The 23,210-nt window shown below is 42.4% G+C and overlaps 1 protein-coding gene across 2 annotated transcripts in view; it reads left to right on the forward strand.

Moving 5' to 3' along the window:
- Positions 1–23,210, forward strand: part of LOC137640246 (ankyrin repeat domain-containing protein 16-like) — a 58,120-nt gene that overhangs the window by 15,169 nt on the left and 19,741 nt on the right. For both annotated transcript variants that reach the window (XM_068372821.1, XM_068372820.1), the window contains exons 2-6: positions 1,401–1,552; positions 13,616–13,737; positions 15,127–15,381; positions 17,493–17,774; positions 18,931–19,038. In XM_068372821.1, coding sequence (XP_068228922.1) covers positions 1,401–1,552; positions 13,616–13,737; positions 15,127–15,381; positions 17,493–17,774; positions 18,931–19,038 — 919 coding nt within the window. The remainder of the gene's footprint in view (positions 1–1,400; positions 1,553–13,615; positions 13,738–15,126; positions 15,382–17,492; positions 17,775–18,930; positions 19,039–23,210) is intronic.

Genomic DNA, 23,210 nt, shown 5'->3' on the forward strand with positions numbered 1-23,210 from the left:
GTGGCCTTCAAACAGAACCGTTCTCTGCAGAGTGTTATGGATGCAACCTATTGGAGAAGCAAGTCAGTGTTCGCATCATTCTATCTCAAAGATGTCCAGTCTCTTTACGAGTACTGCTACACCCTGGGTCCATTCGTAGCAACGAATGCAGTAGTAGGCGAGGGCTCAGCCACTACATTCCCATAATCCCATAACTTTTTAACCTTTCTCTTGAATACTTTTTATGGGTTGTACGGTCGGCCAAGAAGCCTTCCACATCCTTGTTGATTTGGCGGGTGGTCAATTCTTTCTTGAGAAGCGCCAAGGTTAAAGGTTGTGATGAGGTCCTTTAGTATGGGTTGCAGCCCTGTATACTTTAGCACCTTTGAGTTGATTCAGCCTCCCAAGAGGAACGCTGCGCTCAGTAAGGAAGACGATCTTATTAAAGGCAGAGTAACGGTTCAAGTCGACTTCCTTACCAGGTACTTATTATTTCATTGTTATTGTGGATAACTGATTATATGAAATACGGGATACTTAGCTATCCTTTAGTCTTGTACACTGGTTTTTCACCCACCCCCCTGGGTGTGAATCAGCTACATGATTATCGGGTAAGTTTAATATTGAAAAATGTTATTTTTATTAATAAAATAAATTTTTGAATATACTTACCCGATAATCATGATTTAATCGACCCTCCCTTCCTCCCCATAGAGAACCAGTGGACCGAGGAATAATTGAGGAGGTGTCAACAAGAAGTACTTGAGTACCTGGCCACAGGTGGCGCTGGTAAATACACCCCCTTCTAGTATTGTGATAGCTGGCGTATCCCTCCATAGAATTCTGTCGGGCAACGGAGTTGACAGCTACATGATTATCGGGTAAGTATATTCAAAAATTTATTTTATTAATAAAAATAACATGTTTCAACATTTATACTATAGAATTTATTTTCAATTTCCCATTTTCTTCTCTTGATACTGTATGCCCTTTTACTTCTTTATATTCTAAGTGTTAGGATAATTACAAAAGAAAAAACTACTGTCTTTTCTATAACTGAAATTGGGATCAGTAAAAAGATTATTTTCTCTAAAAGATACTTCTCTACTATGGAACTGTACCGTGATACAGTAATCTTATAATGACCAGTTATAAAGATATTAGCATCCTCTTAATTTATGAATTGCAAAAAATGAAAAATGGTTGCTATATTTCCAGATTTAGTATACTGAGTAAGTTATTAAAGCATTGCTAACTGCTTCCAGGAAATGGTTTTTTTTTCTGTGTTTTGTAATTTACATAATGAATGACTTTAGGAATTCATTCATTTACCATTTAGCTCATGTAAGTTATCACAAAGTTTATTATTGAATACTATGGAAATATTTCCATTGGAATTGACCCTTCCCATGTTTTTCTAGGATGTGTTGTCTGCAGTCCACAGAAGTGATCTTGATTGGCTTGAATCCAATGTCAGACTCCTTAATGTTGACTGGCAAACTTGTGTTCATAGCAAATCTGGGGACACAGCTCTTCATGTTGCCGCTCAAGCAGGATGTACACAAGTGTTGGGGTGAGTGTGTCCAGAATTTTTGTTTACGTTAATTGACTTGAATCCCAAATTTTGCAATATTATAGTTTTAAGAGCTAAGTTGTATCTGAGGGCGATCTTTAAGTATATGGTTACAATTTTCATGTCAGAGTAGTGGGTGCTGATGTTAGAATTATCTTAGTGATGAATCATAACTTTCTTATTGCTATGTGAAATGTACTTTCCCTCACTGTTTGTGAATATTATTTATTTTATTTTGCCATTATTATTGGTTTCCAATGAGAGATGCTGAGACAGGGTATGTGTGATGTTGCCATGGTTGTTCAATTTGTTTGTTGATGGAGATGTCAGAGGGGAATGCTCTAGTGCTTGGTCAAGGATTGAAACTGATGTATAAGAGTGATCATGAGTGGTAGGTGGATGGGTTTTTGTTTTCTGATGATACTGTATTGGTTGCAGACTGAAGAGAAACTGTATGGATTAGTGACCGTTTGGAAGGGGGTATGAGAGAAGGAATTTGCGAGTTAATATGGGTAAGAGTCAGGTTATGAGATGCATGAGAAGTGAGGGTGGTGCGAGATTGAATTTTATGTTGAATGGAGAGTTCCTTGAGGAAGTAGATCAGTTTAAGTACTTGGGTTTTGTTGTTGCTGCAAATGGTGAAGTGGAAGGAGATGTACATCAGAGTGTGAATGAAGGATGTAAAGTGCTGGGGGCCATGAAGGGAGTTTTAAAGAATAGAGGATTAGGGATGAATTATAAAAAGAGTTCTGTATGAGAAAATGATTGTACCAACTCTGATGTACAGATTGAAGTTGTTGAGAATGAAAGTGGTGTAGAGATAGAAATTAAATATGTTTGTGATGAAGTGTTTAAGGAAAATGACTGGTGTATCTTGATTGGATAGGGTTAGGAACAAAGTAGTGAGGGTGAGAATGGGTGTGAGAAACAAATTAGCTAGAGTGAATATGAATGTGCCGAGGTGGTTTTGCCATGTACAGAGGATGGAAAATGGTTGTCTGCTGATAAAGGTGATGAATGCAAGAGTTGATGGGAGAAGCACCAGAGGAAGGCCAAGGTTTGGATTGATGGAGGGAGTGAAGAAAGCCCTAGGTGACAGGAGGATAGATGTGAGAGAGGTAAAAGAGCATACTAGAAAAGGGAAATGAATGGCGAGCTATTGTGACGCAGTTCCTGTTGCTACCTCGTGCCATCTTGGTGACCGCTGAGGTAGTAGCAGTAGGGTAATTAGCATATGAAGCTTCATTTCAGGAGGAAAGCAGGGGAGGGTGGTCTTTGGCACTTTAGAAGTACCAGCCAAACTCGTTTGAGTCCCTCGTCAGGCAAAGAGGAACGATGAGAAGAAAAATTCTCTTTTGTTTGTTTTTTTCCTGTCGGCTACCTCCCAAAATTACGGGAAGTGCCATGGTAGATAGATAGATTATTATGTTGTAAGATTTTATAAATTTCATGATAATGTACTTCTATTATGGAACAATTTTAAAGTACTGTATAAGAGTTGTAGACAAGCAAGACACCGAATCGACAATTCATATGTGAAGCAAAGGACTAAATATACCTCAATCCCTTTCCTACCTCATTTTTTGTGTCTGTTTACACTTTTAATTGCACACTCTGACTGCATTAAATCTCTGAAATGCAGCTAAAACCATATACAGTGTAGATGACTGAATATTGAATTTAGTGTGAACAGAGCATTCAAGAGAGAATAATATTTTTGTGTGGATAACCTTTGACCAGCTAGTGAAGTTTGTTAAGAACTTTATTTATGCTGATCAGATTAATGTGAATTGGTCTTTTTATGATTATTGTTATGAGCCAAGCTGCATTTATAGTTTGAAAAGCCAAGTGCTACAAGCCTTAGGGCCCCTACAAGGAAAGCAGCCAAATTTGTAAACAAATAAAGAATAAACTTTGTCTGATGTATAAGAAAGAAAAGAAACTAAGATGACTAAAAGCATAAGTTGGTAAATAATAAACTATGGAACAAGATTCATATTAACTGAATCAACAAACAAGCATTTTGACCAAATTTGAATTTGTGAAATTCCACCATTACATGATTAAGGAGCTAACTTCACAATTTAATCACTGTACTGTAGTGATAATTTATTCAGAACAGTGTGGGGTATTGAACCTTTTATACATCAGGAATGGCTAGCTTTGCTAGCTACAACATCAGGGGTATGATTTTATGATTGACTCGCAGCCTGTTTCAGGAACAAACTCAAAAGCTCTTAATCCTTAGGAAAACACAACTTGACTTGTTCCTATAATGAGCATTAAAATAACCAAGAAACAAGGCATTGTATTACCTTCCTGTATCTTAGCTATGATGTCTAGTCAGAAGTAGCATCATCTTAACCTGGATTGTGATAAGATAGAACACACTAGCTGTTTTTCCTGTCCCACACTGTCATGACATATATCTGGGGTCATACTCATACATAAAAAGACTTCGGGTACTTCGTTATAGTATACAGTGCCATGCTATCTTCCTTTCCCAAGGAAAGGGACCAGTTGCTAAAATCAACTAACATATGTACAGTAATACCTTGTGATATGAGTGTCCCAACATACGAGAAATTTAAGATACGAGGAGAGTTCCGAGCAAATTTTTGTCCTGAAATATGAGAAAAAAATTTGAGATACAAAGTACAGTAGTTCCCTATGCTGCCGCCAGGTAGCCGAGTGTGCGAGAAGCTTCTCACTAGGTCAGCATCGCTCGGTCTTTCCCGTCGGATCTCCGTCGCGTAAAGTTATCTCCGTGCATTGGCAGTAGTGTTTGCTTTTTTACATGTTTTTTATGTTAATCAGTGCAGAATTAATTGAATAAGCAATGGGTCCAAAGCAAGCAAGTGCAAACAAGGGTAGTGAAAAGAAAAAGCATATGATGACAATGGATCTTATCTGATAGGAGTTAGAAAACTATCAGATAAGATCCAAGAAAGTAGACTGAGGTGGTATGGTCATGTCATGAGAAGAGATGAACAGTGTATTGGGAGGAGAGTGATGGAAATGGAGGTACAGGGAACGAGAAAGAGAGGGAGACCAAAACGAAGGTGGGTGGACTGTATCAAGGATGACCTTCGATCAAAGGGATTAACCGGTGATGAGGTGTGGGACAGAGGTAGATGGAGAAAGCTGACCAGAAACATCGACCCCACATAGAAGTGGGAAAAGATGTAGACAAAGAAGAAGAAGAAGAAGGAGAAGAAGAGGAGGAGGAGATGAATTATGAAATAATAGATAAACATGAGAGTGGCGTAAGAGTGACTGAGCTCGCGCGCCAATATGAGAGGAGTACATCGACAATATGTACCAGCAGAAGGATGCTATAAAGAGCACCAAGCCTTCCAAAGGAGTAACCATCTTTTTCAAGCTGCACAGTGATATTCACGACGAGATGGAGAGGCTTCTTTTATTATGGATAAAGGAGAAACAGTTGGTGGGAGATAGCGTGACCGAGACTATCATATGTGAAAAGGCTAGCAGAATCTATGATGACTTGAAAGGGAAGCAAGCAGCCGAGAAAGGGGAGACTTCGACGCCAGCGGAAACCTTCAAAGCCAGTCGTGGCTGGTTGGATAATTTAAAAAAACGGACTGGGATACACTCGGTTGTGAGGCATGGGGAAGCAGCAAGTTCCGACTTGAAAGCCGCAGCGGAGTTTGTCACAACCTTTGCCTCGATTTTCGCCCGACATGACTTCATCCCCCAACAAGTCTTCAACTGCGATGAAACAGGCCTTTTCTGGAAGAAGATGCCCAGCAGGATTTTCATCACGGCAGAGGAGAAGAGACTACCGGGCCATAAATCCATGAAGGACCGGTTAACTCTTATTCTTGTGTGCCAATGCCAGCGGTGACTGTAAGGTCAAGCCACTGCTGGTGTACCACTTGGAAAACCCACATGCTTTCAAGAGCTAAAGGATCTTGAAAGAAAAACTGGAAGTGATGTGGCGCGCTAATGCTAAGGCTTGGGTTACGCAGCATTTTTTCACAGAATGGGTTAATCTGTGCTTTGATCCTGCAGTCAAAAAATATTTGGCCGAGAAAAACCTGCCAATGAAATGTCTCCTGGTCCTCGACAATGCCCCTGGTCACCCTCCTGGTCTCGAAGAGGATGTTCTTGATGAGTTCAGGTTAATCAAGGTCCTTTATCTCCCGCCCAACACCACGCCACTCCTCCAGCCATGGACCAATAAGTTATTTCCAACTTCAAAAAACTGTACACAAAGCATTTGTTCAAGAAATGTTTCGATGTTACAGACAACACCAATCTCACCCTTCGTGAATTTTGGAAGGAACATTTCAGTATCGTCCATTGCTTAAAAATTGTTGACGATGCATGGCAGGGTGTCACAAGACCAACTCTTAATTCAGCATGGAAGAAATTGTGGCCAGCTTCCGTCGCTGAGACGGACTTTGAAGGGTTCGATACGACAGACCCTGATGACAGCGAACCTGTTATGATGGATGAAATAGTGTCTCTTGGAAAGTCCATGGGGCTGGAGGTAGACGAGGCAGACGTGAACGATCTTGTCGAGGAGCATCAAGAAGAGCTCATGACACAGGAATTGATTGAGCTCCAGGAGATGCAACATTCGGAGGTGTTGCAGGAGCTTAGTAGCGTGGAGGAGGTGGAAGGCGAGGGCCGCCATTCTACGGCAGAAATCAAAGGCATGTTAGCGAAGTGGCAGGAGTTTTCTAATTTTATGGAAAAGAGGCACCCGGACAAGTTGGCGAGTGGTCGTCCGTGAGCCTATTGTGACGACACTTGCGTACGTCATTTTCGCAACATTTTGAAGGGGAGACAAAAGCAAACATCCTTAGATAGATTCCTTTTAAAAAGGCTGTCAAAAAGTGAAGGTAAAAGCGAGGCAAAAAGAGCCAAGCCAGAAGAAGATGAAAAGTAGAAAAATGAAAATGAAAACAAAATTAGAAGTAAGTTGAGTGTAATGTAAGATTAACTTTTAAATATTAAACATAGCCGGTGAATATATAATAGCTGACGTCTCCGAGGGCTCGACAGATTCCAAAAACTCGCGAGCGATCGCCGTGAAGGTTGCGGGTGTGCCCACCAGCGCCGACTATCGGCCAGATACCGCATATACTTGTAAACATCTCCAGTTCTTCTCTGTCGGTTCCATCGACAAGTTGATTCCACTCGCTTTATGACCTCGAGTTTTCTACCGAATTGGTGAAGTACTTGGTTTTGGTTTTATTGCTTTCGCCGTGTTGGATTATTCAATACTATCTTCAAAAGAAATGCTTTTGAAAGGAGAGGAAAAGTGTTTTGCCCTTGCTTTTTTATCTCTGGTTTTTCCATAGAGTAAAGATGGCCGACCCTTCCCTCAGTGTACGGAAGTGTGTTTAAGGCTTTTAGTAATTATTTTATCACGTTATAAATTATTGTTGATAATTATAGATTTTCCTCTATATATTTTATATCTCACCCGCCTTTATTAGGCCTCTTCGATTAGCTTTCCATTTATACTAAACATCAAGATAAATTTTATGTTTTGTTTATATGCGGCCTTTACCTATTCCTCCCCTAGTCCGAGATGTAGGCGGTCCTAACTTGGAAACCGAAGTTAAACAACGTTGAGCCCATTCAACTTTTATTTTCGTTAAGTTTAAATCATTTGCTCTGTAAGAGTTATGAAATGAATATTTTTTAGAAAATAGTTTAAGAAATATATTCTTTGAATAGTCTTCGTGCTGTTTTTTTTTCAAAGATGAACTAACGTTTGGTTTATTTATGCTACGCAGTTTGCGCTCTATCGTTACGATAGAGAAAGAGAGAATCACGGTTTCACTTTGCAGAAAGAGTAAATCGATTTTGACGTTTTGTTCATTCTTCTTTCAAACTGAAGTGTTTTAAATACTAATTTAAAGGAACTTGCTAATTTTCAATTTCTTAGTCCTTTCAGGTTTTTACTTTGGTCAAATAACCTGTTTATTGACGAAGGGTGAGTGGGCAATTCTCTTGCGTGTGACAAGAGAGAGAGAGAGAGAGACGGAGAGAGAGAGGGAAAGAGAGAACGATCCGATCTTTATTCTTGTCCCTAGTAAGGAGTTTGGGAGCGAGTAACGTACTCGATTCAGTTTTTTACTCTCGTCCCAAGTCTCTGTACGGGGAGAAAGGATAAAACGTTTTTAGTTTTTATTCTCGTCCCAAGGCACTGTACGGTGAGAGATTGAAAACGTAGTCTTTAGTGAACTAGTGTTTAGTCCCCTCCCCAGTCACTGACCCTTTTTAACTTTATATATTTCCGTTTTATTCGATATACATGTATATGTTTTTTGATTTTTGCATGTGTGTTTCATTTTGTACTAATGTGCTTACATTATACGACTCATTTCGCAATTATAACCTTTTGATGTAAGGGAGAATTGCGTGCTTCAGGTAGATATCAGTTTTATTCATGCCTAATGTGAAATTATTGAAAAATACGATATCAGTGAAGTGAGTGCTAGAAAACATGTGCTGTGTTGCGGAGGGTTCGTTTGTTCGTGCTTGTCACTTGCCTAGTCCAAGACCTCTTTCAGGCTCCCCTGCACCAGGGAGAAGGAATGTCGTAGGACCTAAGGGAGTGAGGAGTGTAAACCAACGAACAGACGTTCCCTCAAAGGCATCAGACGTTGCTCGGCAAGCAGGTCCTTGCCATAAGACAGGAGAGACGAAGTTTCTCCTCGTCATCCGAAGACTTTTCGCAAAAGAAACCTTGGCGCAAGGTTTCTAGACCCTTTAAGCGAAAGTCAGTCCCTTCAGGACAGGTCCAGCATCCTGGCTGTAGCCATGGGGACAGCTCTGACCCTTTGCAGTCGTCGGAAGACTGTTCGCCTATTAAACGCAAGCGTAACATGGGGTCCGAGGGTCGCGGTAAAGGCAATGTTTTGCCAACACAGACGTTACCGTCGTCTCGGCCCGTTCCGACTCCCGTTGATCCTAAATGGGTTGTCCTGCAGGACATGCAGACTAAGCTTGCCTCCCTTATGGAGAAGTATGACGTTGAGCAGGTTCACAATGAACCTTCGCTTTCGAGTCGCCGTTACGCTAAACGAGACTCTGGCCGTCAGCCGCCCAAACGAGCATTTACTCGTCCGTTTGACGTTAGTGCTGACGTTTCTTATACTTTGAAACGTGATGTCAGGAGTTTTTCACGTCAGTCACGTGACATGGATCCTTCCTCGCTGCAGTCTCGTGTTGACGTTCAGCCGCTGCCGCAGTCTCGTGTTGACGTTCAGGACGTTTGCCAACCAGCTCAGTTGCCTCGACTTGACGTTGAGCGTCAATCACCGCAGTCGAAGGTTGTTTTGACTGCTCAGTCTAGGCAGTCAATGCAGTTCCGACGTGACGTCGAGCGTCCATCAACTCCTGTTGTTGTTGTTGGACAGTCACAAGGTTTTCAGTCCTTTCAGCAGCGACCTGACGTCGCTTCCTCTACTGCTACTGCTGCTCCTTTGCTTGTTGACATTGCCTGTCAAGCATTGCCGCCGCGGCAGGTCTCTCCTTTTCATGAGACTAGACAATTGTCGGACGAGGTTCCTTCAGATGAGGAAGTTGCTGATCCTCCTCCTACTGATATTCCTTTGGGGACTTTGTCAGACGGAGAGGAGCCTAAAGCTGCTCAGACCTCTATGGACTTTAAAAAAATCATGCTGATTTTTAAGGATCTTTTTCCGGTCCATTTTGTAACTGCTGCTCCTCGTTCGCCTTCGTCAGAGTTTACGCTAGCCCTAGCTACTTCGAAGCCGTCGTTTTCTAAGCTAGTGCTCTCGCTCTTCTAAGAGAGCTTTACGTTTGCTAGGCGACTGGTTGATCACCAGGAGGAGTTTGGGGGAGACAGCCTTTGCTTTCCCTCCTTTTTAACTGGCTTCTAGAGCGAGCGTCTGGTATGACACGGGAGAAGTTCTCGGCTTGGGAGTTCCTGCCTCTGCCCAGGGAGACTTCTCAAGCCTCATAGACTCTCCCCGTCGCCTGGCCATGAGACGCTCCAAGATTTTATGGTCGGCTTCAGAGCTAGACCATCTCCTGTTAGGAGTTTTTTCGAGCGTTTGAAGTTTTTATTTTGTTGGTTGGTCCCTGGGAGCCTTAAGTCAGAAGGTCTCTCCAGCTGTCAATGTTTTGCTGTACAATTATGTCATGCATGAACAGGGCTATCAGGGATGGCTCCAATGACCTGACAGCCACGTTCACTGCAGGAACAAAGCTATCAGGGATGGCTCCAATGATCTAGCAGCCACGTTCACTGCAGGAGTACTTAAGATGTAAGTGCGCTCAATGCGTTCATTGTCAAGACAAACTTCACGATGAAGACTACCAAATCTGTCTTGGCAGCAGTAAGGGAAGGCGACTGGATGGTCTCTCTCGACCTTCAGGATGCATACTTCCACATCCCGATTCATCCAAACTTTCAACAACATCTGAGGTTTGTGGATGGAAAAGTAATGTACCAATGTCGAGCACTGTACTTCGGCCTCATTCCTGCTCCTCTTGTTTTTACAAGGCCCTTGGAAAATGTAGCAAGCTTTCTACATTTTTTGAGGATTCAGAGCCTCCTTTTTATTTTGATGACTGGCTAATCAGGGCGTCGTCATTGTATCACTGTCTGGAGAGCCTCTAATGGATATTAGACCTAACTAAGGAGCTAGGTCTCATAGTGAACGTAGAGAAGTCGTAACTTACAGTACCCCATCCCAGACTATTCCTTATTTGGGAATGGAGATACAGTGTCTGATTTTTCGGGCCTTTTCGTCTCCCACAAGAATGGAACAAGCTCTGTTAAAAGTCCTTCACTTGCAAGAGGAAAACAGTTGCTCTGTAAGAGTTTGAACTAGTCTCGTGGGAACTCTTTCATCGCTGGAGTAGTTTATCTCTCTGAGGAGACTCAACCTATGCCCTCTCCAATTTCACCTAAACCATTGGAACAAGGAGAAGGGCTTAGAGAGTATCTCTCTCCCAATCTCCAACCCAGTCTAGACATGTCTGACTTGGTGGGACAGCAACATCAGACTTCGAGAAGGTCTTTCTCTTGCGATCAAGAACCCAAACCATGTGTTGTATTCAGATGCTTCGGTTTTGGGTTAGGGAGCTCCACTGGACAGTCTGGAATGCTCGGGTCTTTGATCCACGGATCAGAAGGAACTCCATTTAAGGCAAGTAACATCTCTCTTTTGGCAAGATTTGTGCAAGGAAAAATGAATGTCTTGGCGGACTACCTCAGCAGAAGAGGACAAGTCATCTCCATGGAGTGGACGTTGCATAAGACTGTGTGCGAGAAGCTATGGATGACATGGGGTCAACCCACCATAGATCTTTTTGCGACTTCTCTGAAAAAGAGGCTCTCGACTTACTGCTTTCCAGTTCCAGATCCAGAGGCAGCCCACATAGACGCTTTCCTGCTGGACTGGTCTCACCTGGACGTTTATGCCTTTCCACCTTTCAAGATCCTAAACAAGGTGCTGCAGAAGTTCACCTCTCATGAAGGGACCAGGTTGACATTGGTTGCTCCACTCTGGCCCGCGAAAGAGTGGTTCACAGAGGTACTTCTATGGCTGGTAGATTTTCCAAGAAGTCTGCCGTTACGGATGGATCTCTTGCGACAGCCTCACGTAAAGAGATTTTATCAAAGCCTCCCCACGCTTCGTCTAACTGCCTTCAGTCTATCGAAAGACTCTCTTGAGCTCGAGGGTTTTCGAAGGAGGCAGCTAGAGCGATCGCGAGGGCTAGAAGATCCTCTACCATCAGGATCTATCAGTCGAAATGGGAGGTATTTAGAGACTGGTGCAAGTCCTCCTCTATTTCCTCTTCCAGTACCTCTGTAGCGCAAATTGCGGACTTTCTCCTGCATCTGAGAAATGTTCGCTCCCTCTCTGCTCCCACTATTAAAGGCTACAGGAGCATGTTGGCGTCTGTTTTCAGACATAGAGGCTTGGATCTGTCAAATAACAAGGATCTCCAAGATCTCCTTAAGTCCTTCAAGACCTCTAAGGAGCGTCGTATGTCAACTCCCGCTTGGAACTTAGACGTGGTCCTAAGGTTCCTAATGTCAGACAGGTTTGAGCCATTGCATTCAGCCTACCTGAAGGATCTCACCCTCAAGGCGCTTTTTTTTGGTGTGCTTGGCTTCGGCTAAAAGGGTCAGTGAGATCCATGCTTTTAGTAAGAACATCGGCTTCTCTACAAATAAAGCTACATGTTCGCTTCAACTTGGTTTTTTGGCCAAGAACGAACTGCCTTCTCGTCCTTGGCCTAAATCTTTTGAAATACAGTACCTAGTCTGTCAGAAATCGTAGGTAACGAAGTTGAAAGAGTGCTGTGCCCCGTTAGAGCTCTTAAGTTTTACTTAGCTCGAACTAAACCATTACGAGGTGGTTCTGAGGCCTTATGGTGCTCCGTTAAGAAGCCCTCATTGCCCATGTCTAAAAATGCGTTATCGTACTTTATTAGACTTTTAATCCGGGAGGCACATTCTCATTTAAATGAGAAAGATCGTTGTTTGCTTAAGGTCAAGACGCACGAAGTGAGAGCGATAGCGACTTCGGTGCCTTTAAGCAAAACAGGTCTCTTCGAAGTATTATGGACGCGACCTTTTGGAGGAGCAAGTCGGTGTTCGCTTCATTTTACTTAAAAGACGTCCAGACTCTTTATGAGGACTGCTACACCCTGGGTCCATTTGTTGCAGCGAGTGCAGTAGTGGATGAGGGTTCTACCACTACATTCCCTTAATCCCAATATCCTTTTAATCTTCTCTTGAAATGTTTTTAATCTTGTCTTGGGTTGTACGGAAGACTAGGAAGTCTTTCGCATCCTTTTTGATTTGGCGGGTGGTCAAATGTTGTTTCTTGAGAGCGCCCAGATTAAGGGTATTGATGAGGTCCTGTTATAGGGGTGTTCGCCCTGGATATAACAGCTCCTGGGAGTCTTTCAGCATCCTGAGAGGATGGCTGGGCTTCGTGAGGAAAGCGGACTAATGAGGCAGAGTAATAATCAGAGTCTGCTTCCTTACCAGGTACCTATACTTAAGTCTGTTTTTTGAATAATTGTCAAAAACTCTTGAGCATATACGCCTTTATTGTATTAATACTGGTCTCTACCCACCACCATGGGTGTGAATCAGCTATTATATATTCACCGGCTAAGTTTAATATTTAAAAATGATATTTTGATTATAAAATAAATTTTTGAATATACTTACCCGGTGAATATATAAATTAAAGGCCCTCCCTTCCTCCCCGATAGAGACCTAGGGGACTGAGAAGAACTGGAGATGTTTACAAGTATATGCGGTATCTGGCCGATAGTCGGCGCTGGTGGGCACACCCGCAACCTTCACGGCGATCGCTCGCGAGTTTTTGGAATCTGTCGAGCTGTCGGAGACGTCAGCTATTATATATTCACCGGGTAAGTATATTCAAAAATTTATTTTATAATCAAAATATCATATTTTATTTTTAAGTGTACAGTAAGCTAATTTCATTAAAGTTAGATTTAAAGTTACTAATTTAATTTAAGTTAAATTTAAAGTTAAGGTTGTGTTATGTAGTGTTACAAAAGTGTTGCTTACCGAACGTGTTGCCGTCAAGTCTCTCTCCTCCCGGTCCTCTCTCCCTTCTTTTCCTCCGCACACACCGCCGTTAGCTGCTACCGTCTGTCTCTAAGGTAAGAACTCCATAATAATGTTAGATTTCATTGAGCATCATAACCAGTTCATAGGTATTTGTTATTTTGTTAGCGTAGAATGTTAATTAGAACCATTAAAAACATGTTTTTCCACTGTAATATACTGTTTTTAGGGTTTTTTTCAGAGGGTGGGAACGGATTAATTTTTTTTTGTTTTATATGGGAAAAATTCATCTGAGATACGAGCAAATTGACACGCGAGCTTGGTACCGGAACGCATTAAACTCGTATCTCAAGGTATTATTGTACTTTACTTTATTTCTTAAACCTTCATGTCTTTGGATTTTTTACATCTTTTGTAGATAATTTCAGTCTTGTTATGCACTGTTGGAATTATAGGGTTCTAATTGAATGAAATTATGTTTAATTTAGGTGGTTGCTGTCCAATGGATGTGACTGCTGTTTAGAGCAACAGAATCTTGATGGTAAACGACCTCTCCATTCTGCGGTTCAAGCATCTCATTCACCAATTGTCAAGATATTGCTAGATCATGGTAAAGTATTTTTTTTAGTAATTTCTTTTTCATGCTTAAATAAAATACTGTTTCTTTATAAAAACGAAACATAATTCCTTCCCATTCTTCCTCACATTCTGAGCAAGTAGTAAAGTACCTGCTGATGGGAAACTGTTAATCATCTGTGAGCATAAAGCCTTTTGAAGTCCACCAATCATTAATTGATGTTGGAGAAGAAGCATCAAGACAGCTGACTCCTTCATTTATGGATAGCGGCAGAGATATGGAAGTCTTTTGGTTACTGTTCTTTTTCCTTATTCCTGTTAATTTTAAGACTAAAAATTTCAAGTAAGCTTTCTGATTACAATAACTATTATCCATTCTGCATATAATTTTGTTGAAAGTTATTCTTTTAAGTCCATGTATATATTATGTACAATGTATAATTATTTAACTTTATTTATACAAGTGCTGTAGTTCAAATGTACACACAGTGCTAGTAATATTAAAGAGGGGTGTAAAGCTATTTTAAAGCAACATTTCACAAGGTGTGATGTGTAAAATTATAACCAGTTTCATTGTTTTGTTTGGTAAATGAATAACCCTTTTGCCTCGTTTAATATTAATAGATTTACTGTAAAAGTACAACTATGGCATTTACCACCTGTTTTGACTGGTAAACCTGTTAAGTCACCTATTATTATGAAAATAAAATAAATTCAATCTGATATGATTCCAGTAAAAGGATACAAAAACTATTTATAACTGTTGGTCTTTGGAGCTAAGGTTTCAGGTACATTGTTATACTGTATCATCTGTATGGTTGATTCTTTGTGAGTTGTTGATATTGATTATCATATTGTTCATTTTAAAATTTAATGCACTGTAGAATTTAGTTTTTTCCCAGATTTATTAAGTTGAAATATTAATTTTCCAATTATATTTTAAAGCAAAAAAAAAAAAAAGGGATTGCAATACTTAACTTGGGAGTAGAAGTCTCTAGGAGCTCAGACATCGTCACTAAACACAAAATAAGGTTCTGAACACAAGAATGCGTGTTGACTATCACGGTGCTAAGTAAGGAATGATGAGAGAGAGTGGGTAGTGGTAGGGGGGAGGGGGGGGGGGGGGCAGTAGCCATAGTAGTGAGCAGTAGTCAAATGTAGAACGGCACCTCGTAGTAACGGGGGATGTTGAGGAAGGAGAAGACTAATTGGTAAGGGACCTCTGATAGTGGTTTTAACTCGCCCCAGTTACTATACCGACACTCTATAAGGGTGAGCAAGCTGGGTGTATTCCTGGCATTCCATGCAACTTTTTTCTCTGGTATATTTAGCAGTATTTATACCTTAGAAATGGTGCTATAAGGAGCATTTCACAGAGCGACACAGGTTGAGCCCAGAAATTTATTTTTGAATATGATTACAGGCGTAGCAGTAGATCCTTTGAAACGAGCCGATTGGACTCCGTTGATGTTGGCATGTACAAAGAAGAACCTTCAAATTGTGAAGTACCTCATCAATCATGGTGCAAATATACGATTGGTAAATAAGGATGGCTGGACCAGCTTTCATCTGGCATGCCGTGAAGGAACCGAGTCAATCATTCTTTATTTATTAGAACTTGATGGCTCTTTGTGGAGTACATCTAGTAATAATGGTAGAACTCCACTTCACACTGCAGGTAGGTGTAAGAACTGAGTGTACAGATTGCAGAATTACACTTACAACACACCATATTTTCCGAAATTGTTAAGCTTTCTCACACGGCTAATATCCAGTATTTTTTTTTAAATCCTCACAAGAAGTTTTTTTGTGTTAGTGTGTGTATGTGTGAGTGAGTGAGAGAGAGAAAAAGCAATCTGAAATAAGTATATTGAAATTAAATTTGATATCATTAATTACTAGACCTTCAGGATAGCCCTGTATACTTTATTATTAATTTGTCTTTTGTTATTAAGATCATGAAGCAATTGCATTGTATTTGTATTCTATAGTAAAGATAAATCTTATTCATATTAACTGTACAGCATAACTCTGGCCAGGATTTTTTGTATAAGTGGTTCCCCATTTGGATCTCGAAGTAGTGTTGGATACTGTTTGGCATTGTAATGAAGGGGTAGTGTTGTCAGTGCACCTTGCATAGGCACTGTAGATGTCATTTCGGGTTTCTGTTGCTTCTCATTGGCTCCTAGCTGCACTCACTTTTACTGTTACTTCATTGTGAAACAGCAAGGGTCTCTCCCAGTTGTATCGGAATACTAAAAGGCCTTCCAGGCCCCAGTGCCAGGTCATATGGTCCAAATTCATAATTCAGTTCAATCCTCACCAAATGGACCATCTTTACAGTCATTCAGAGGATTCTCTTCTTGCAGAAAGGTAGACGACTTGCTATCTTTGTCGTGTTAGAATTGCCATTATGTTGAATGGTATGAGGAAGCCCTTATTCACGTCAAGGATGCATCCCAATGTTTTCACTTGTATTATCATGATGAAGGCACTAGCTATGGTTGCATATCTAAAAAATCTTATTGACTAGATTATGAAGAATTATCTGTTGCAAGTCATGGTTGAGGTGAGAGATTCAAAATATGGTAAAAGCTATGATGGGGTATTAGACATCTAACAGGATTTCCCTAGGGACCCTGATACAATGGATTTGTGTTTATCAGAAGATGTCCTAACAAAACGTTTGTTGCCTAAGGAGGTAAAACTGCTCTGGGATTTCACGGTTGCTAAGGGATGCATTATTCTTCCTGTGCTTTTCATTGTCATTGGTAATGTCAAGTTCATGCTCCTTTCTATGTATCATTCAAAGAATGCAAAGGGCAGTGAAGGAATCTATCGGGGAGCAACTAAAGGTAGTCTTGATGATGGCTATCAACCTAGCAACCTAATTGGCTTTGGTTTGCATTCCAACTGATTCCTCTTTATTGTAGATAATTCCTAAAGTTATTACTGTACAATTTGTATATTTTGCAATTTATTATTAGAATCTACTGTATAAGCCATGGTTGAATTAGAAAATTAATTCTTTAATTTTAAGTTGTCATAAAGGCTTTGTTAGACAAGAGCCCAGTTATAGAGTGTTTATGTATGTCTTGGGTCCCTTTTCTCCAATTTTTGTTGTTTGGATTACACACGTGCTAAACCTTTATAGTGTACATTCTTGTATCTTGTCTCTGTTCACGAGGTTTGTTCTGATAGCTGAATTAAACAACATATTAATAACCTGGGAATAAAAGTATAAACAGATGGCTCCAAATTTTTGTATGCATTAGAATTTTGTTCATACAGGACCAGAAGTTTGTTATGCCGGTAATTTGTATGAATTATATAAGGATGACATTAATTGAAAACTAAAAATGGGTTTAGGAAGTATCAGAGGCAGTCATACAAGACTAATTGCACAATAATCTTTAAATTATCATTTTAGAGTTGGTCAAACTGTATCTTTAGTCTGTTGCAAATTTTATTGTATGTTAAGGAATTTTGCTATCATCACAAAAAGAATGACTAGATCATTTTGAAATCTGTTACAAATGTAGGAACCATAGATTTACATGCTATTTTTTTGAAGCTATATATATTACCTGTGTATTACTATATGGGTCAATGCCTTCATTTAAGAGAGGAGAACATTGTTAAAAGGAACAGATTTTCCTTCGCTTTGACCCATTTTTAAGAAACATCACTGATTATGCTATTATTGATATTAGAATAATTGCAAATAAAAGATTGATATAAGTTTTTACCTGCGATTTCTTTGTTGAAGATTTGATCTTACTTTTACAGCCATGCATGGTCGAAAATCGACCGTTCAGATCTTACTGTCCAGGGGCAATTACGCTGTGGATGAAGAAGATGCATGTGGCAATACCCCACTATTGGAAGCTCTCCGCATGGGCCACGTGGATATTGCAGAAATGCTAATTTCTGATCACCAAGCTAGTGTTTATGCCAAAGACAAGACAGGGAGAATGGGACTCCACATTGCAGCTGAAGCTGGCCAGTTAGAATGTGTTCAACTGCTGATTGAGAAATATAACGTCGATATAAATCTTTTGTCTGATACAGGTAGATATTAGGTTTTTGCAGGTTTAATTGTATGGTAGAACATAATTTGTATTAGGGAGAGATAATTAATTTTTTTGTCAATAATAATTTATATATACTTATACCATGGCACCTCCCCCAATTTTGGGGCATAGCCGACGTCAAACAAATGAAAAAAGGGACTCAACCGAGTTCGGCTGGTACTGCTAGGGTGCCACAGCCCACCCTCCCCTGTTATCCACCACAGATGAAGCTTCATAACGCTGAATCCCCTACTGCTGCTACCTCCGTGGTCTTCCAAGGCAACTGGAGGAAGCAGCAGGGCCTACCAGAACTGCGTCACAATTGCTCGCCATTCATTCCTATTTCTAGCACGCTCTCTTGCTTCTCTCACATCTATCCTATCACCCAGAGCTTTCTTCACTCCATCCATCCACCCAAACCTTGGCCTTCCTCTTGTACTTCTCCCATCAACTCTTGCATTCATTACCTTCTTTAGCAGACAGCCATTTTCCATTCTCTCAACATGGCCAAACCACCGCAACACCTTCATATCCACTCTAGCTGCTAACTCATTTCTTACACCCATTCTCTCACTACTTCATTCCTAACCCTATCTACTTAAGATACACCAGCCATACTCCTCAGACTCCTCATCTCAAACACATTCAATTTCTGTCTCTCCGTCACTTTCATTCCCCACAACTCCGATCCATACATCACAGTTGGTACAATCACTCTCATACTTCTAAGATTGCATTCTCTCTTTTATCCTTAATCCTATTAATCAGTACTCTATCATACACTTTTCCAACCACACCCAACAAACTAATATCCCTTGAATTACAACACTCATGCACATCTCCCTTACCCTTATATAGTGATACATTACATGCACAAACCCAACTTACTGGTATATTTTATACTTTTAAGTATATTTGATAATTTTCATATGTAAAGTTAACTCATTACAATTTATGACAGATTTTTGCATCATTTAACAAGGAAGAAGTAAATGTAGTTAACAATTGAACAATTGAATATATTGCTTATATTGCCTTAATTCCATAATTCTAAATCCATTAGTTTTTATTCGAGGTTTTTTAATACATTATATGATAATTTTTTTGCAACTCTTTAAAAGTAAAGTATTAAGTGTAATATTTTCATCTTGCAGGACTAACAGCTTTGCATTGTGCTGCAAAAGAAGGGCAGTTGAATGTTGTAGATGCCCTTTTGAACATGGGATGTAAGATTGATACGCAAGATGAGAATGGACGCACAGGTAAGAAAGTGTTTTGTTTTAATATTTTATTATTATTGTTATTATTTTTATTATTTTTATTTTTTCAATATTAATCTTACCCGATGATCATGTAGCTGCAACTCTGTTGCCCGACAGAAAAAACCTACGGTCGGGATACGCCAGCGATCGCTATACAGGTGGGGGTGTACAACAACAGCGCCATCTGTCGAGTAGGTACTCAGGTACTTCTTGTCAACAAGAACCAATTTTTCCTCTGTCGTGCCACCGGCAAGACCTACTTGATACGCTGTTGTTTCTGGAGTTGATTTCACGCTTTTTGGTGATGTATTCTCTCTAGATATTAGCTTTCGCTGTACAGGAGTTATTATCATTACCTTATCAAGCTTTTTTGATTAGTTTTGGATTATTTGTTGACGACTTGGATAGATTTTGGATTTCCCCCTTGGCTAATTCAAGATGTCTGACCATACTCAAGTCCCCAAGTACAGGCAGTGTAGCGCTAGGGACTGTTCTAGGCGTCTTCCGAAGGCCTCTATAGATCCTCACACCGTTTGTTCCAATTGTAGGGGTAAATCCTGTCAATTGGAAGATCGATGTGAGGAATGCGCTGGGCTTTCGGAATTCGATTTTAATGAATTCCTTAAGAATGCACGTAGGCTAGAGAAGGATAGGATCAGGAGGAGTTCGTCTCGCTCTTTTGATTTTTCCTCTCCCCATGCCCCTCAACCTATTCCTTCCCCTGTAGTGGTGACTCCCGACCCTTCTACTAGCTCTCAGCAACCCTCGATGGCGGACATGATGCGTGCCATTCAGGCTCTTGGTGACAGAGTGGAGTCATTAGCTAATGACCGCAATCAACTCTTGGCCGATGTCAAAGAGTTGAAGGAGAAAAGTGCAGTGGGAAGTGTAGTGAGTGCAAGTGCGGTGAAAAGTGTCAGTGTCAGTGTTACGCATGAGGGTGCATCTGTTCGTGCCAGTCGTCCTCCCAGTCCGGGACCTCTTGCAAGCTCCCAAGCCCAGGGGAGAAGCAATGTCGAAGGACCAAAGGGTTCGACAGGCCTTGTTCAGCGTACAGATGTACCCTCAGTGGTTGCGGACGTATCTTACAGAGATCGTCCCATCCACAAACAGACGAGTGAGCCCATTCATTCCTCGTCTGTGGAAGAAGTTTCTCGGCAGAAACGCTGGACCAAGGTCTCACGACCTCTCAAGCGCAAGGTCCCTTCCGAGCGAGTCCAACGGCCCAGGTGTAGCCACTGGGTCAGTTCGGACTCGCCGCAGTCTTCCGAAGACTGCACACCTCCCAAGAGAGGTAGAGTGGTTCCGCAGCAGGCAATCACTCCGTCTGTTGCCGCACCAACCACTGTAGACCCTTAGTGGTCTATGCTGCAGTCTATGCAGACTCAGCTAGCTTCATTCATGCAGGAGTATCGTGCTGAGAAGGTTGACACTGCACCTGTTAACCTACAACCTGCCACGGTTGTGCGCTCAGCAGACACTGCGGCTGCCTGCTCCCACACTCCGGCTGTGAGAGCTCCACCACCGATGCGCAGTCGACCCTGCCAGACGCATGTTGACGTTAGCCGACGTGCGGCACCCTCCGTTGACATGCGTGAGCTACCGCATCAGCAGTGGGAAGGTGCTGTCAAGCTGCCGTGTTTTGACGCAATGCGGCAGTCTCCGCAACCCACGGCAGTCCCCACCACGCACCATCACTCCGCTTTTGTTGTTGCCAGCTCTCAGACTGACCAGCAGCGGCATGATGTTGGATCCAGTGCAGCTACGCATGCACCCGTGCTGCCGGATTCAGCCGTTCAGCTTTCTTCTCCTCCTTTGCCGCTTCCTCCTCAGCATTCGGATGAAGGAGTCTCTGATGACGACGAAGCTGCGCATTTGGACGATCAACACTCCGACATAGAGGAACCCAAGACTACGCCTCCCTCCTTAGACTTTAGGAAAGTCCTTGCCCTGTTTAAGGAGTTGTATCCGGACCAGTTTGTGTCTGCAACCCCGCGCTCACCTCCCTCTGAGTTCGCTTTAGGCATGCAGTCAGCAGCTCCTGCCTTTACGAAGCTCGTACTCGCGCGCTCATCCAAGAGAGCTTTAAGGGTACTGGGAGAGTGGTTGCAGTCCAAGAAGCAACTTGGGAAGACATCCTTCATCTTTCCACCGACCAAGCTTGCTTCCAAATCTAGCGTCTGGTATGCCACGGGAGAAGATCCCGGCTTGGGAGTTCCTGCCTCTGCCCAGGGCGACTTCTCAAGTCTGGTAGACTCTCCCCGCAGACTGGCTATGAGACGCTCCAAGATTTGCTGGACCTTTTCGGACATGGACCATCTTTTGAAGGGAGTTTTTCGTGCTTTTGAGATCTTCAACTTCCTGGACTGGTGTTTGGGAGCGTTAAGCAGAAAGACCTCCCCTTCGGATAAGGACTCTGCCATGCTCATCATGTCATGCATGGACAAAGCCATTCGGGATGGGTCTGGCGAGCTTGCGGCTTCGTACGTGTCTGGAGTTCTTAAGAAGCGAGATCACCTTTGCTCCTTCTTGTCGGCGGGGATCACACCATGTCAGAAGTCGGAGTTGATGTTTGCTCCGCTTTCCAAGTGTCTCTTTCCGGAAGAGCTGATCAAGGGGATTGCCTCCTCGTTGATCCAGAAGGATACCCATGACCTGGTGGCGTCATCCGCACGTAAAGTCACAGCTTTACCTTCCGTGCCTAGACCTAGGATGGACACACCAGCGTCTAGGTTCATTCCGCCCTTTCGTGGCAGAACCTCCAGCAGAGGAGGTACCCGTGCCGATAGTCAACGTGGCAAAAAGAAGAAGGGTTCCAAGTCCTCAAAAGGCAGAGTCTGACTGCCAACCTCTCCAGACAGCAGTGGGAGCCAGGCTCAAGAACTACTGGCAGGCCTGGGAGAACAGGGGTGCAGACGCACAGTCTGTGAAGTTGCTCAGAGAGGGGTACAGGATTCCATTCTTGCGCAAGCCCCCTCTAGCAACTACTCCCATCGACCTCTCTCCCAGATACAGAGAGGAGGACAAGAGGCTAGCTTTACAGCAAGAGGTGTCTCTCTTGCTACAAAAGGGAGCGGTAGTCATAGTCTGGGACCATCAATCCCCGGGCTTCTACAACCGTCTCTTCTTAGTAGCGAAGAAGACAGGAGGGTGGAGACCGGTGCTGGACGTCAGTGCTCTAAATGCTTTTGTCACCAAGCAGACGTTCACCATGGAGACGACGAAGTCAGTGCTAGCATCGGTCAGGAAAGAAGACTGGATGGTCTCGTTGGACCTAAAGGACGCTTACTTTCACGTCCCCGTCCATCCAGACTCCCAACCTTTCCTAAGGTTCGTCTTTGGAAAGGTCGTTTACCAGTTCCAAGCCCTGTGCTTTGGCCTAAGCACGGCACCTCTAGTGTTTACCAAACTGATGAGGAATATTGCCAAATTCCTGCATTTTGCAGACATCAGAGCCTCAGTCTATTTGGACGACTGGCTTTTAAGAGCTCCGTCAAGTCGTCGCTGTCTGGAGAATCTCAAATGGACTATGGATCTGACCAAGGAATTGGGTCTCCTGGTCAATATAGAAAAGTCCCAACTCGTCCCATCCCAAACTATAGTCTATCTAGGTATGGAGATTCAGAGTCGAGCTTTTCGGGCTTTTCCGTCGGCCCCCAGAATCAGTCAAGCCCAAGAATGCATCCAGAGCATGCTGAGAAGGAACCGATGTTCAGTCAGACAGTGGATGAGTCTAATAGGGACGCTTTCATCGCTGGACCAGTTCATCGCGTTAGGGAGACTCCACCTCCGACCCCTTCAGTATCATCTAGCTGCTCACTGGAGAAAGGACATGACGCTAGAAGCGGTCTCAGTTCCTATATCCGAAGAGATGAAGTCTACACTGACTTGGTGGAAGAACAGCATTCTTCTCAAGGAAGGTCTACCACTGGCTGTTCAGACCCCCGACCACCTTCTCTTCTCGGACGCATCGGACACGGGCTGGGGTGCGACACTGGACGGTCGGGAATGCTCGGGCACGTGGAATCCGGATCAAAGAGCACTTCACATCAACTGCAAGGAGCTACTGGCAGTTCATCTGGCCTTGAGAAGCTTCAAGTCCCTCCTTCTAGGCAAGGTGGTGGAGGTGAACTCCGACAACACTACAGCCTTGGCGTACATCTCCAAGCAAG

This window comes from Palaemon carinicauda, chromosome 4 (assembly GCF_036898095.1).
Source record: "Palaemon carinicauda isolate YSFRI2023 chromosome 4, ASM3689809v2, whole genome shotgun sequence".
NCBI lineage: Eukaryota > Metazoa > Arthropoda > Malacostraca > Decapoda > Palaemonidae > Palaemon > Palaemon carinicauda.